The sequence below is a fragment of the Mercurialis annua genome, linkage group LG6 (assembly GCF_937616625.2).
Source record: "Mercurialis annua linkage group LG6, ddMerAnnu1.2, whole genome shotgun sequence".
Classification (NCBI taxonomy): Eukaryota; Viridiplantae; Streptophyta; class Magnoliopsida; order Malpighiales; family Euphorbiaceae; genus Mercurialis; species Mercurialis annua.
In genome coordinates this window covers 35,309,615-35,325,331 of record NC_065575.1, presented here as the reverse complement: position 1 = coordinate 35,325,331, position 15,717 = coordinate 35,309,615, and the positions used below count along the sequence as shown (strand labels likewise).

Here is a 15,717-nt window from a genome sequence, read left to right as displayed (position 1 = left end):
TCTGTTCAGCTACGGTTAATTTTTTTTTAAATTCCGATTATCCGAATTGCATGCATTAGCCTAATGTTTATTATTAATATTTTTAATACATAAACACATTACATACTCAATTTACTTTTGGCTTAACCCATCTAGAGGTCCCTGTACTTTACACTTTTTTTCCATAGGTCTTTATATTTCATTTTTGTATTATCCGGTCATTCTACTTATCTATTTTCGATTTTCAGGTCCTTTTTGAGTTTTTTCAAATCCCTGTACTTTCCTCGAGTCCCTCTACTTCCTATCTTTTTTTTCTCCAGTCACACAAAAAAACTGAAAAAAAAAATTCAAAAAGGACCTGAAAATAAAAAATAGGTAAATAGAGGGACCAAATAATACAAAAATGAAGTATAAGGACCTTCGAAAAAAAAGGATGTAAAGTATAGGAGTCTTTAGCTGGGTTTGGCCTTTATTTTTTGAAATAACATGCTCAAATCTAATAATACATGCATGTTTTATAAAATAATTATAACTTAACATGTTTTAGAAATTAATTAATGGAAAACTATTTTTAAATTGACAAAACACATATTTGAATTCATGCACTACCATATTTTTTTAATTGAACCCTTCCAATTTTTTTATTATCAAGATTGGATTTTACACTTTTAATTTTATAGATATTAGGTCCCTCTATAATGGAAGCAAAGTGTGTACTCCACGCACCGTTGGTGCGTCTAGAATAGATTTTTTTGTATTAACTTTTTTGAATTAATCCCTATAATTTTTTATTTATCTATACTATATATAAAAGCACGAATGGAGGGGGACAGTCTCTCGATATACTTTCGTTTGGTCTCTGTTGACACTTTTTATAACAGAGAGAACTAATATCTGCATAATTAAAAGTGTAAGAATTCAATATACACAAATTTTTGACAGAGAGGCCTAAACCAATATATAATAGTAGAAGAATACAAATATGTATTTTTTTTAAATTAAATAAACCGTTATCATGTCTATACTAATGTACAAAAAAGTAATATTATAAATAAATGTCCATGACGCACAATGTCAAAAGGCTCCTAACGTAAATGGAGCATCAACCATACACTGAAGATGACATGACTACTACAACTACTACTACTCTTACTTCTCCCCTGGAAAACACCACCACCGGAATCCACCAGAATTCTGATGCTACTCCTGGCGGCGGCACTCGACATCCGGTCTATCGAGGTGTTCGGAAGCGGCGGTGGGGTAAATGGGTGTCTGAAATTCGAGAACCTAGGAAGAAATCAAGAATTTGGCTAGGGTCATTTCCCCTTCCAGAAATGGCCGCTAAAGCATATGATGTCGCCGCCTATTGTCTTAAAGGCCATAATGCACAGCTTAATTTTCCTGACGAGGTTGCTGATTTGCCTAGGCCGTCCACGTGTACGGCTAGGGACATTCAAGCAGCCGCAGCAAAGGCAGCGAATTCATTTGTTGCTGTTCAAACTAGTGATATACCAAATATCAACGAGGACGAGGGTGATATCAACGGCGACGCCGATGATTTTTGGGGCGAAATTGAATTGCCTGAGTTGATGAGCAGTGATGGGTTCAATTGGAGTTCTTGTTTATGGAGTAATGGTGCAGCCGGTGAGTTAGCGTGGCATGATGGTGAGGCTAACCAGCAGTTCATGGTGCTACTATGAGTTAAATCATAAATGTAGCAGTTTATTTAAAATAAGAAGATTCATGTGTATTTTTGCATTAGTATATACTATAGTATAGTATGAAACTTGGCCTGTACTATATATTTTAGGTAGTTCATAATAAATTTTAGACCAATTTATTCTAAGGCTGTCTCTTTAAATATTTATAATTCACATTTTTATTTCTCCTGTTTGCAAATTATGATTCTCTATTTTTATTTCTGTCAACGATTTAATCACTCAGTCTATTTTTAGCATTAGTCAACTGACATCAAAATTGGATGGAGGGACTATTTATGAAAATAAAAGTTAAGAATTATATCGTTTGAATTTTTAAAAAAGAAAGAGGGAAGTGTGAATTATTAAATATGTGGGGATCTCAGAGTAATTTGCTCTATATGTCATAATTTTTCTGTTAAGTCCTTTGACTCGGTTACCAAAAATGGACGGGAAGCCTAAATCATTAATGAAAACAAAATTGAAAAGGCTTAATTTCTTAAAAAAAACCCACCTTACATTTTATTTTCCTTTATACCTTGACCTTGTAAAAACACCATTTGTACCCAATTTTGAGTTTTTATGTTTCATCTCTACCCAAAAACATTAAATTGTACTCTTTTCATTTGAATTTTTTTTTTAAACAATCCTTCATTTTTAACTTATATACTACTTAGATATTAATGTTATTAATAGTACAAAAATACCATTTTCTTCAAAAAATTAAAAATAATAATAATTTTTTTAAATTTTTTTAAAAAATATTTCCGAATTTTTTTTTAATTTTTCTAAAAAAAAATTCCGACAAAATAATTAAAAATAATAATATATTTTTTAATTTTTTTATTATTTTATAAAATTAAAAAAATTAATTAATTATTTGGATATATTTGATTATTTTTTAAGTTTAAGAATTTATTTGTACTTTTTAAAATAGAAAAAAGTATGTTTTAAATTCTTTTTCAAATGAAAAGAGTACAATTTAATGCTTTTGGGTAGGGATGAAACATAAAAACTCAGAATTGGGTACAAATGGTGTTTTTACAAGGTCAGGGTATAAACGAAAAAAAAGTGCAAGGTGGGTTTTTTTTAAGGAATTAAGCCAATTGAAAAATCAAATCGTTTGATTTTCAAACAGCAGACACGTGTGAGGGGTTTCAGGGTGATTTGCTCTAAATCAGATGGCAGATGAAAGTAAGTACTCGAACTTATTAGGAGTGTTAAAATGAGTTTGTTTCATGTCAATTCATTCGGTGAACATGATTAGGATGGACACTAACATAGTCCATTAAACTAATTGTGTTAATTTTTTTAATCACAATACGATATAAATTTAAAACGGACATAATACAGCATGACTCAATTAATCCTTTAAAATAAATTGATAACATAACTAACATGACCTACTTAACTTGTAAAGATATTTAAAATCCATACTTAGATTTTAAAATATAATTAATTAATTTTATTTATATATTAATATATTATACTATATTTATTTAATAATTTTATTTTTATGTTTTGTAAAATTGCAATCCTTATATTTTTATATTATTACAAGTAATATAATTTATAAACGGGATAAGAGGTTTACAAATCAATTAATTCATGATTCGGTTCATTTAATTTTCGCATAATATATATATATATATACACATACATACATATACATACATACATATACATACATATGCTAAACCCATATTTGAGTCCCTGTACTATAACTTTTGTTCAGAATAGGTCCCTACACTAAAAAAGTGTAAAAAAGTTCCTTACATTATCAAAAAGATATATTTTAAGTCCCTCGGTCATGACGAGTTAACGGAATGCAAACTCCGTTAAAATGAAAACAAAATACTGATTTATAATAGCTTATGTGGCAAATAATACATAATTGTTAAATAAAAATGATATTAAATGGACCCGGTTTTTTCACACATCACTCATTCCATATCTTTTCTTCTTTTTTTACGAGATATCATCTTCTTATTCATTAAATTTTTCTTGACAGATGTTGGAAATTACATCGTCGTTTGGTTTCATTTGTTAATTTGGCTCCGATAAGAGTTCATGTCATGGAGGATCGGAATAAGGTTGTGGGTATTGAGGATCAGTTTGCTAAGTTAAGTGTTGCTGATGGCGGTGGTGGACAGAATTCAGTTGAGGGTTTTCTGGTAACTTTGTCATCTCCGCCATCTGCGCCTGTTTCTTTGGGGATTTTTAGCGGCGACGGTGGAGATGGTGTGCCTGTGAGCACTCTGACATTACCTGATCACTCTCCAGTTTCCCTTCTCTGCGCCTCATCTATCTGTCTAACTCCCATTTTCCCCTCTCATAAACTAACCATTACTGCTCCTCATTACCCAGCCATAACCACTATACTCCTCTAATCTTTTTCTTCTGAGAAGTGTTAAAATAATGATAGACCGTGAATAGAGAAGAAATTAGAAAGTAGATATTGATTTATATGAGTAATAATAGTCAATTTGGGAAAGGCGGGTGCATATTATAATTCATATGCTTATTGTAATTACATGTTTATGGCTAAGATTTGGTGTGATTCTTGTTGGGTAATTAAAATTGTGTATTTGGGAAATAAGTTCTTTAGATTATGATTGGAAGTTTAGCAGCGTGGTGGAGGAAATAAAGTTGTCTAGTTTATGGTGTTTGAAGGAAGGAGATGAAAGGACATCCGAAAAGGGTTGATTAATGGAAAAAAGTAGAAAAAGACCCTTAAAGTTATTTTAGATATTTTTAAGTACTAAAGAGGTGTCATCTATTTAACAATTCACCAAACAGTTAAATAAAACCAATCTCATAGTAAATCACGTGTATTTCACTCTTTGACGGATATTAACAGAAGGACCCAAATTAAAGGTTCCTGATAGTGTAGGGAAAAAAATTTGTACTTTTTTAATGTAGGGACTTATTTTGGAAAAAGGTTATAGTGTAGGGACCTATATATATATTTGGCCTACATATACATACATACATACATACAGTGGCGGAGCCACATGGAGAGTAAGAGGGGCATTTGCCCCTCTTATTTTTCCAAAAAGACAAATTTTCTAAGTAATTTTTAAAAAAATTATCATGTTATTTAGACAATTACTATATATTGACCCCCTTAATTTTTAAAAAAATTTCAAATTTTGTATATTATATAAAAAAAAATCTATTTTGCCCCCCTTAATTTTGATTTCTGGCTACGCCACTGCATACATACATATATATATTCTTTTTCTATTCTCTTTTCTTTCTCTACTAAATACATATTAAACCTTCAGAGTGCATACATAAAAATCCCTTTTAATGTCCTTCTGACATTTTATTCTTGTTGTTCAGGTAGGCTTCCCAACATCTCAAAACTCATATCATTTAGTGATTCATCAACTTTTTAGAGATATCGGCATAAATTTTCAGTAAATTATTTTAATTAGCCTAAGTTTACTTTAAATTTATAATCAGTTTAATAAAGTGTACTTTAAATTTAAATTTTGGTTATATTCAGTTTATTTTAAATTAGTTTTTTTTTTAAGTTTACTTTCAATTTACAATAAACTTTTTTTCCAAAATTTCATAATTTATTGAAACGCGTCATCTGATTAGTCTTACGCATGAGTTCATATACATTATTTAAGATGTGCGTATATATTATATACAATGAAGATTGATAAGAATAAAATCTTGGCCTGATAGAAGAGCACATAGTATTTCACTATAAAATTATAGGTTCAAAATCTAACAAAAGTAAAGTGACAATTGATATATTATTTAAAAATTCGGGCCACGACTTTGTCACCATCTAAAATACTAACTCCTAAATTTTAAACTTTAAACCTTTTAGTGAAGGTAAAGTAGGACTACAATTATATTAAAGTTTAAATATAAACATTTTAAAGAAATAATTTTACATATAGATAATTTACAAGTAATTAATGCAAAGTTTTTAAAAAGCGAGTCGTAAGGGCATAATTTATAAGTAATTAATACATACTAGCCATAGAAATTACAACAATATGTTTATTCTCTGACACTTATATTCAGTACCAACCCATTCAATGGATGCCACGTTGCGCAACACACATCATTCACGTGGAGAGAGACAACACGTGATGCACCACAAACACACAACTCTCAGCCGATTAATGTGTGCTAAATATGCATACACACACAACAGTCAAAATAAATAAAACAAAGTCAAAAACGCGTTAAAATGGGTCAGAAACGCGTCTGACAATGCGTCTGTCATGCGCGTCAGTAAAGTACGCCAGTCATGCGTCAGTTTGTCAAAAATATTCAAATATGTATCATTTATGTATCTGCTATATATCAGATATATATTAAGAATATATTTGATTATTATTTTCTCATATTTCTAAAACAAAAATAAATAAATATATATTTTAAATCAAAATATATATTTATCACATGCTTTAATTAAATTCACGCATCAAATAACATCAATAACATTTTGATATGTTACTATTCACTATAAATTAAAGTATAAAAATAATAATTTTAGACAAAAATCATATGATTTTTTAAACTCAACTTTATAAATGTAAATATCTTTATATACATGTGATATAAAAAAAACTAATGACAATATTTATCCCTTCATCAAGTTTATCGCCATTGATAAAAATAATATATATATATATATATATATATATATATATATATATATATATATATATCTGGAAATTCATATGAAAAGGTACAAACGTTTATAAATTTTTTGCTTTACATGTACAAATCAAATTTTAAAATACAACTCTGATACATATTAGATACGTTCCATAAATATTAAATACACTATTGAACTATCAATTATACAAAATAAAATCAAAAATCAGAAAACGAAATCAAGAAATAATAACATACCAAAAGATATTAGATAATACATACAATATACACAAATTGTACGTTTTTGATACATTATTTATATATAATACATCTCAAAATATACGAATAATATATATCAGATACAATTTTAATGATGCATCTTCGATACATAAATAATACATATTAAATATAATTTTAATAATACATCTAATTTTAATATAAACATTATAATGTATAAATTGTATATCAAATATGTATCTGCAATATATCATAACTTAACACTTATTTTACATAAAAAAAATAAAATATTTAAAATTTTAAAAAAAATCAGTCAACAATGTATCATAACAGGGAATACCTTACCAATGGTCTCATTTTCTAACACTCTCTTGAGCGTAATAACAAGTTAATTTGGTACCGAAAGTATTACATTGCCAACCTGCTTTATTAGATGGGTACATATGACACATTATTAATCAAAATATATAAAATTAACATGAAAAAGGTAATAAACTCTTATATGATAAATCTTATATATAAATAAAAATATTTGTAATTTACATGCATATAAAAATTAAATTTTAGAAACAATTTGAATACATTTTGTATACATCTCAAAGACAATTTGGATACAATTTCTAAAAAATAAAATGGTATACCAAACTTCTCACTAAAGACATTGTTGAAATCATAAACTACAAATAAAAAAACATAAGAGAAGTTAGCAAATAATAATATATTAATTCATATCACATAATGCATAAGAAATAAAAAATAATACATCTCTTAAATAATATAAATAGATGATACATTTTAAATACATAAATAATACATCACTTTCTTATTTGCAGTGCTATCATATTTTCTAAAAAAGCATAGCCATTCATAAAAAAAAAATTAAATTAAATTCGATTATTAAGAATGGAAATAAATTGAATTAAACTCTATTGATCTATGCACTTCCAGCAAATGAATTGGATGACAAGATTGATGAGGTTTGGTTGCAAACAAACTATCTGATAACTTGTGATCTTGAATCGTAGCTAGCTCCGATGAATACTTCAAGGCCGTACCTACAAGGTACAAAACAACCGTGAGAAGGGTGCCGGAAGGGGATTCCGGCAAACCACTCCGACGGTCTAGTTAGTAACTGTTTTAGTGAGAGAAAGAATAAGAAGTGAAAAGAGGCTAAGAGTTTAGAGAGAGAAAGAGAATTAACCTTTTTACCTACTTTTTCATAGCCTTTTATACTATGTGTGTTGTTCCTCTTTGTCTGGGCCGACAGGCCTGATTTTGTTCTCTTTGTCTGTGCAGATGTTGTCTGGAATGTCAGGGTACGTTCTGACAAGTTTGTCGTTGTGTCTTGTTGAAGGTAAACTCGGATGGAACCGAGATGGTATGCATGGTGCTCGGTGCGGCCGAGATGGTATCTTTACGTATGGCGTTCGGTGACCGAGATGGTATATATGGTGTTCGATGCGGCCGAGATGGTACCTTTACGTATGGCGTTCGGTGACCGAGATGGTATATATGGTGTTCGATGCGGCCGAGATGGTACCTTTACGTATGGCGTTCGGTGACCGAGATGGTATATACGGTGTTCGGTGCGGCCGAGATGGTACTTTTTCTACGTCTGCTGTTAATTATGCGTTCTGGTTGATTAGTTGGATTGGTTTCTCGTCGTGATCTACTCGGTTTGTGTGCTATTTCGGGTTTGTTCATTTGTGTTGTTATCACAAGTCCCCCCCTAGCTTGTTCGGATATTTATGTCCGAGACTGGTGTGGGTTGGTTGGGTCTTTTTGGTTTGCTTTCTTCCTTAATACGCCTTCTGGACACGTGTCCTCTCTTTAATGGCGTTGCTTGACATCTGGTATCCACTAGCACATTTATTGAGGTGCCGTTTCAGTTGCCCTGTTTCGGTTCTTATAAAAAGCCTTTTCTTTTATTTGCTGATTTTCTTTTCTCTCCTTTTGCTCTCGTTTTTCTTTCCTTTGTTGGTGTCTACTTTCGTGTTTTTGAAGATATTCATTAGTAAGTTGGCTATTTTCTTTGGTTTTGATCTTGTTTATTGCTATTTCTTCATCTTTTTTCTGTTTGTTCTTCGTGTTCTTGAGTGTTCTTTCTTCTGGGTTGGTATAGGTGGGTGATTGTTTGATTTTGTGTTTTTTACTTTTTCGAATAATGTCTTCTGTGGAGGATTCCCAGAATGATTTTGTGGAGATTATTGATGAGGAGGGTAACTCGGACGGGTGTACCTCGGGGGGAAATAAATCAGAGGCCAAGCCTTCTGACTCGGCCAAGGGGGAATCCGTTGAGATCCTTCGTAGGGTAGAGGATGTGGGTTGTTCGGAAGCGACCTCTTTTGTTAAACCGAGACGAGTTAGGCCTAGGAGTAGTAAGATTGCTGAGTCTCGGAGAGTTAGGATGGAAAATGCCTTTGCCGAACTGAACCAGGGGTATTTAGATTATCTTGTTTCTCAAATAAACCTTCGTGAGGGGTATCGGTTTGAACTGTCCCCTCCTGGTCTAACAATAAATGATCTGGCTGGGCCGGATTATATAGTGGTGAGCGTAGAACACCTTCACTCGGGTGTTTGTATTCCTCTTCAAACCGACTTAGTGGCCTTTTTAAAATTTTATAATATGCCTCTTAGCCAGTTTCACCCGAATGGTATTAGGCATTTCTTGTGTCTTCGTCGGTTATGCCGACGTCGTAGGATTCCTTTCTCGGTAGAGCTGTTTGCCAGTATTTATGGTCTTATTTTTGGCGGTGCTTATGATTTTTCTACTTTCAAGATTCTTAAGTCGGAACCTAGGCATGTTATAGAGAAAGTGTCTACCTCGGTTAAGAGGATTAGGGAGGATTGGTTTCGGATCTATCATCCCACCGCCTTTGCCGACTTGCCGCATCGGTGGTTATGTGCCTCTCCCGTGACTCTGTTGAGGCGGGATGCTACGGGGATTGAGAACCATAGGCTTCTCCAGGACGTTTTGAAGACGACTGGTCCAATAAATACTTACTCCCTTATACCGAAACTGCCTATTGTTAAATTTGACCCGAAGCGGGAAGGTTGTTCTCGGTTTTTGTCTTGCTTTATTTTGGTGTGTTGTTTTTTATTGGTGTGCTAACACTTATATTTTTTTTTTTTTGTCAGTGTTTAACATGAGTGCTTTTAACGCTGCTCGGCGGAAGGGTGGTGGTGCTGCTGCTAAGGATTCTACTGCTAAAGGCAAGAATGAGCCAAAACCGGTGGGAAAAACCATAGCCCAGGCTATACCTTTGGCCTCCGTGCCTCCTCCTGCCAAGCCGATGAAGAGAAAGATTTTGGATAAGGGGAAGGGGCCCTCTTCGGCTGTGCCAGTGAAGGATGCTGTGGCCTTCGTCGGCGGCACTGATGTTGTTGTGGGGTTAAGTGCACCCGAGAAGGAGAAGACGCTGTCTCCTCCGAATAAAAAAGCCAAGCTGGTTGAATCCGGGGCTACTCCTGCTGCTCAGGATGAAGTGAAGCTGTCTCCTCGGTTTCTTGCCCGTTATCTGAAATCTAAGTCGATGGAAGATTCTGTTGATTCTTTGTCGACTTCAGTTTTTCTGGGGAAGATGGTATCCCTTCCTCGGGACCGAGAGGCTTTGGCGGCAACTTCACCCAAGGATTTTCTTGACACCAGCGTGTCCCTTTCTTTCCAGGTATGTCTTTCTGATAATAATTTTGGGTTTTATTTTAATTTGTTTTACTAAGTTTTTGGTCGGTTTATGTAGTTGATAAACCATCTTTTGGGGGCACGGTCCTTTCAAGAAGACTTGACTGCTCAAGCTTCCTTGGATCGTGAGAAGCTGACCACGGCTGTTGCTGAGTTGGAGAAGGAGCAGATTCAGAGGGCTAATGTTGAGTCCGTCTTGACGAGCAACACCGAGAACTTTAATGCTAAAATTGAGAAGCTGAGCGAGGAGGTCTCCATTTTGAAGAAGGAAAAAGCCGAGCTTGTTCTTGCAAAGAAGGCTTTTGATAAGGAGAAAGAGCAGCTCCGGGAGCAGCTAAACGAGGCTTTTGATAAGGAGAAAGCTGTCTTTCAGGAAACAATAGATGGTCTTCATAAGAGTTACATGCGTTTGCATGACATTCTCGATGATACCACCAAGATCGTGGAGACTCAGCGGGACGATATGATGAGGGAGTTTGCTCATCTGACCGATGCTATGGAGGATGACCTAAAGGAGCGTGTTGGGCCGCTTCTCCGAGCTGATGTTGACCCCATTTGCCTGTATCTTGACATGGAAGGCATGTATCAAAAGATTCAGGACGAACGAAACCTTGCGAAGGCAAATGAGGTGACTGATGCTGAGCGATGTGCTGAGGAGTTTGCTGCTGAGCTGAGGAGAGAGCTTGAGGATGATGCCCCTCTTGTTAGAGATGACTTGCCGACTCGTGGTGCTGATGATGATCTGACCGAGAAGACTGATGTTGTTTTGATTGAGTCGGCTGATGTTATTGCTCCGAAGGGGGATGATGGGAAAACCGATGATGCTGTTATTATCTCGTCTCCGACTGTGCAGCTTGAAGTTCGTCATTATGAGGAAGCCGGTTTAAGCGAGAATGATGGGACTTCCTCCGGGGCTGGCTTGTCGGTTCCGGAGCATGTTAGTAATGCTGTAATAGATTAGGATCTTTCCTTTGTAACGAATTTTTGCAAAGTAATATATCGGTTTATATTTTGTGAAATGTGATGTTTCTTTTCTTGACAAGTAATAGATCGGTTTCCCCTTTTGTTTTGAGTTGTATCTTAGCCCGGTTTTAATCACTAACTTTTGATTTTCGTTAAAATATGGTCTGACTCGGTTTTAAGTTATGACTTAACTCGGTTTTAAGCAATAGCTTTGAATTCTGTTAAGTTATGACTTAACTTGGTTTTAAGCGATAGCTTTGAATTCTGTTAAGTTATGACTTAACTCGGTTTTAAGCAATAGCTTTGAATTCTGTTAAGTTATGACTTAACTCGGTTTTAAGCGATAGCTTTGAATTCTGTTAAGTTATGACTTAACTATGTTTTAAGCGATAGCTTTGAATTCTGTTAAGTTATGACTTAACTCGGTTTTAAGCGATAGCTTTGAATTCTGTTAAGTTATGACTTAACTCGGTTTTAAGCGATAGCTTTGAATTCTGTTAAGTTATGACTTAACTCGGTTTTAAGCAATAGCTTTGAATTCTGTTAAGTTATGACTTAACTCGGTTTTAAGCGATAGCTTTGAATTCTGTTAAGTTATGACTTAACTCGGTTTTAAGCGATAGCTTTGAATTCTGTTAAGTTATGACTTAACTCGGTTTTAAGCAATAGCTTTGAATTCTGTTAAGTTATGCTATGGTTTGACTCAGTTTTTTCTTTTCTTTTTGTTCTTTATTAATAGGGGAAAAACTTGCATTTTTGCCTACAACCGTCTTTGACTAAAATGCAAGTGAAAAAAACCCCTGACAGACTCAATAACCTGAATGTTGTCTACTGGTAGAATCTCTTGAGAACTCTGGCATTCCAGGTTCTTGGTAGGTCTCTTCCGGACATGTAGGTTAAGTGGTAGGCTCCGCCTTTTCCTACTTTCTTTACTTGATAAGGCCCTTCCCAGTTAGCTCCGAGCTTGGAAATGCCTGCGTTGCCTCTTGCTATATCGGCTCGTCGTAGTACCAGGTCGCCTACTTCGAACGTTAAGGGTTTGACTCGTTTGTTATGATATGTTGCCATCCTTTGTTTGTATGCTTCGATGTGCATTAATGCTTGATCTCTTCTTTCTTCTAGCAGATCGAGGCAAATTTTGGTGTTTTCTTCGTTTTGCTGTTCGTCGAAGTATTGTACTCTGATGGTGGGCATGCCAATTTCGACTGGTACCATTGCTTCGCACCCATAGGTCAAACTGTATGGTGTTCTTCCTGTGCCGGCTTTTGGGGTGGTTCTGTATGACCATAGTACGTTATGTAGCTCGTCGGCCCATCGACCTTTAGCTTCGTCGAGGCGTTTTTTCAGGCCATTAACAATGGTCCGATTGGTGACTTCTGTCATTCCGTTGCTTTGTGGGTGGGTGACCGAAGTGAACCTTAGGTCAATTCCTTTTTCCATGCAGAATTCTCTGAAGTTTTTATTGTCGAATTGCTTCCCATTGTCGGTTATGATGGTTTTTGGAATCCCAAAACGACAGATTATTTCTCTTCGGACGAAGCTTCGAACTCGCGCTTCTGTTATGGTGGACACAGCTTCGGCTTCTACCCATTTTGAGAAGTGGTCAACTGCTACTATCAGGAATTTTCGCTGTCCACTTGCCGTTGGAAAAGGCCCGACAATGTCTATTCCCCACATGCTAAATGGCCAAGGGCTTACTATTGGGTTTTGTTCCGCTGTTGGCTGATGGTGGACGTTTTGGTGGTATTGACATTTTTCGCATTTTTGTACCAGATTTGCTGCATCTTGTGCCAGTGTCGGCCAGTAGTAACCTTGTAAAACAGCTTTTCGGCAGAGAGCTAGATGCGAGATGTGACTCCCACATATACCTTCGTGTATCTCAGCCAATACATATCTCCCTTCTTCCACTGTGAGGCATCTGGACCAGGGGTGTGAGAAGGATTTTTTGTACAGAGTCCCGTCTCTGTATGAGAAGTGTGGTGCTCGGCGTTTTACTTTCTTTGCTGCTTTGTTATCCTCGGGCAGACTCCCATTCTCGATGTATGAAATGATGTGTTCCATCCACTGGTCTAAAGGGTTTATGAGGAATGTGACTTCAGGATTTTGGATACTGCTGAAGTTTTGAACTGAGCACGGTATGCTCGGCATTATTTCTCTGGATGCCCCTGCCTTTGCTAGTGTGTCTGCTTCGGTGTTTTCTTCTCTGGGGATTTGCTCCAACTCCCATTTCCCGCCTTCTTCGGTAATTTTTGTAAGTAGCTCTTTCACTCGGTCTACGTATTTTTTCATTTCCGGGTCTTTCACCTCGTATGACCCAAGTACCTGATTAACCACTAGCTGAGAGTCACTCTGGATTTTGACATATTCAGTCTTGACTACTGTTGCCATCCTTAGTCCATTTATCAAAGCCTCATACTCTGCTGCATTGTTGGTTGCTAGGAAATTTAGGTGGATCGAGTGTTGCATTTTGATTTTGTGTGGTCCTCTTAGTATTATGCCTGCTCCGGCTCCGGTTATATTTGATGCCCCATCGACCTGCAGTGTCCAGCTAGTAAGACCCTTGTCTACTTCGGTGGGTTGGTCGTGTGTTGTTGTTTCGGCTACAAAGTCGGCTAAGATCTGGGCTTTCATTGCTGTTCGCGGCTCGTATTTGATGTCGTACGATCCTATCATGACTGACCAGTTGATTAGCCGTCCTGATGTTTCCGGTCTTGCCAGTGCTTTTCGTAGGGGTTGGTTTGTTCGGACTATAACAGTGTGAGCTTGAAAGTATCTTTTTAGCTTTTCCACTGTTAAAACCAATGCGAGTGCAAACTTCTCAATTTTACTGTATTGGATCTCGGGACCTTTTAACACCTTGCTTGTGTAATATACCGGCTTTTGCTCGGTCAATTCCTCCTTCACCAGTACCGATGCCACTGTTTCATTAGTGACACTTAAGTATAGGTATAATACTTCTCCGGTTTCCGGCCTTCCGAGCAATGGTGGTGAACTCAAGAATTTCTTGAGTTCTTCGAAAGATTGTTGACATTCCTCGGTCCACTCGAACTTTTTCACATTTCTCAATGTTTTAAAGAATGGGAGACATCTTTTGGCCGAGTTGGACACGAATCGACCGAGGGCCGTGATTCTTCCATTTAGCTTCTGAACTTCTTTAGCTGATTTTGGCGCCTTCATATCTAGGATTGCTTTTGTTTTTTCCGGGTTTACCTCGATACCCTTCTGGGAGATGAGATATCCTAGGAATTTTCCTGCTGGGACTCCGAATGCGCACTTGTCCGGATTTAGCTTGAGTTTGTATTTTTTTAGCTTTGTAAAGACTTCTTCCAAGTCTCTCGCATGATCTTCTACTTTTTTGGACTTGACGATGATGTCGTCTACATAAACTTCCATATTGCGACCGATCTGGTCTTTGAACATGAAATTCATTAGACGTTGATATGTTGCCCCTGCATTTTTTAGTCCGAATGGCATTTGTTTGTAGCAGTATGTGCCGTTGTCGGTAACAAAGCTAGTTTTTTCTTCATCATCTTTGTGCATTGGGATTTGGTGGTATCCTTGGGCTGCGTCTATGAACGAGTAGACTTCGTAGCCGCTGGTTGAGTCGACCAACTGGTCGATGTTTGGCAAGGGATAGCTGTCCTTTGGGCATGCTCGGTTTAGATCTGTGAAATCTATGCACAGTCTCCACTTTCCGTTCGGCTTTTTTATGAGCACGACATTGGATAGCCACTCCGGGTAATATACTCTTCTGATGAAGCCTGCTGCTAGCAGTTTGTCTACCTCGGCTCTGATGGCGATCTGTCTGTCTATTGCGAAGGCTCTTTTCTTTTGTTTGACTGGTTTGTGTTTTGGGTCGACATTGAGTTTATGTGATATTATGGCCGGGTCGACTCCTTCTATTTCGCCTGGTGTATTGACGAATTCAACTTCGTTTCTGATCAGCATGTCGGTTATCTCCTGTTTTACTGGCTTAGGTAGTTCTGCGCCTATCTGGACCGATCTTGGTGTTATACCTGCCAGACTAACTCTTTCTATCTTTCCGTGTGGTTCGAGCTTTCCTTCATCCGAGTCTGGTATCTCCATTGTTTCAATGGCTAGTGTTTCTGATACCGCTTTCATCGATACCAAGTAGCACTGCTTGGCTATGTCCTGCCTTCCCCTGACTGTTACCACTCCTTCCTCGGTTGGTATTTTCATGCACAAGTATTTAATGCATGTGACAGCTCCCGTGCTATACAACATAGGTCTGCCGAGTATGACGTTGTAAGCAAGCGGCATAACAACAACCATGAACAGTGTTTTAAATTTCTTAGTGATACCGAACAGGCCTCCTTCTGTGGATCCGTTTTCTTTCCCCAGCTCTACCGTTAATTCTGCTACTCCTTCGGCTTGTACCGGTTTTCCCCCTAGGCCAACTAAGGGGGTTTTGACTGGTTTAAGATTCAGTATTGAGCAGCCGATTCCGAGATATGCCTGTTTCGTGATGAGGTTAACTGAGCTTCCTTCGTCTACCAACTGTCTCATCAC

General features: G+C 36.3%; 1 protein-coding gene across 1 annotated transcript; it reads left to right on the top strand.

The window, feature by feature from the left end:
• The first annotated feature begins 984 nt into the window (after nucleotides 1-984).
• On the top strand, nucleotides 985-1,842 carry LOC126688167 (ethylene-responsive transcription factor ERF023). Its single transcript, XM_050382772.2, has one exon. It carries the CDS (start codon nucleotides 1,074-1,076, stop codon nucleotides 1,677-1,679), a length of 606 nt encoding a protein of 201 aa, XP_050238729.1. The 5' UTR covers nucleotides 985-1,073; the 3' UTR covers nucleotides 1,680-1,842.
• Nucleotides 1,843-15,717: the final 13,875 nt, after the last annotated feature.

What these genes read in the sequence shown, in the direction of transcription:
- LOC126688167 (XM_050382772.2), top strand. Translation starts at nt 1,074, where the DNA reads ATGGAGCATCAACCATACACTGAAGATGACATGACTACTACAACTACT.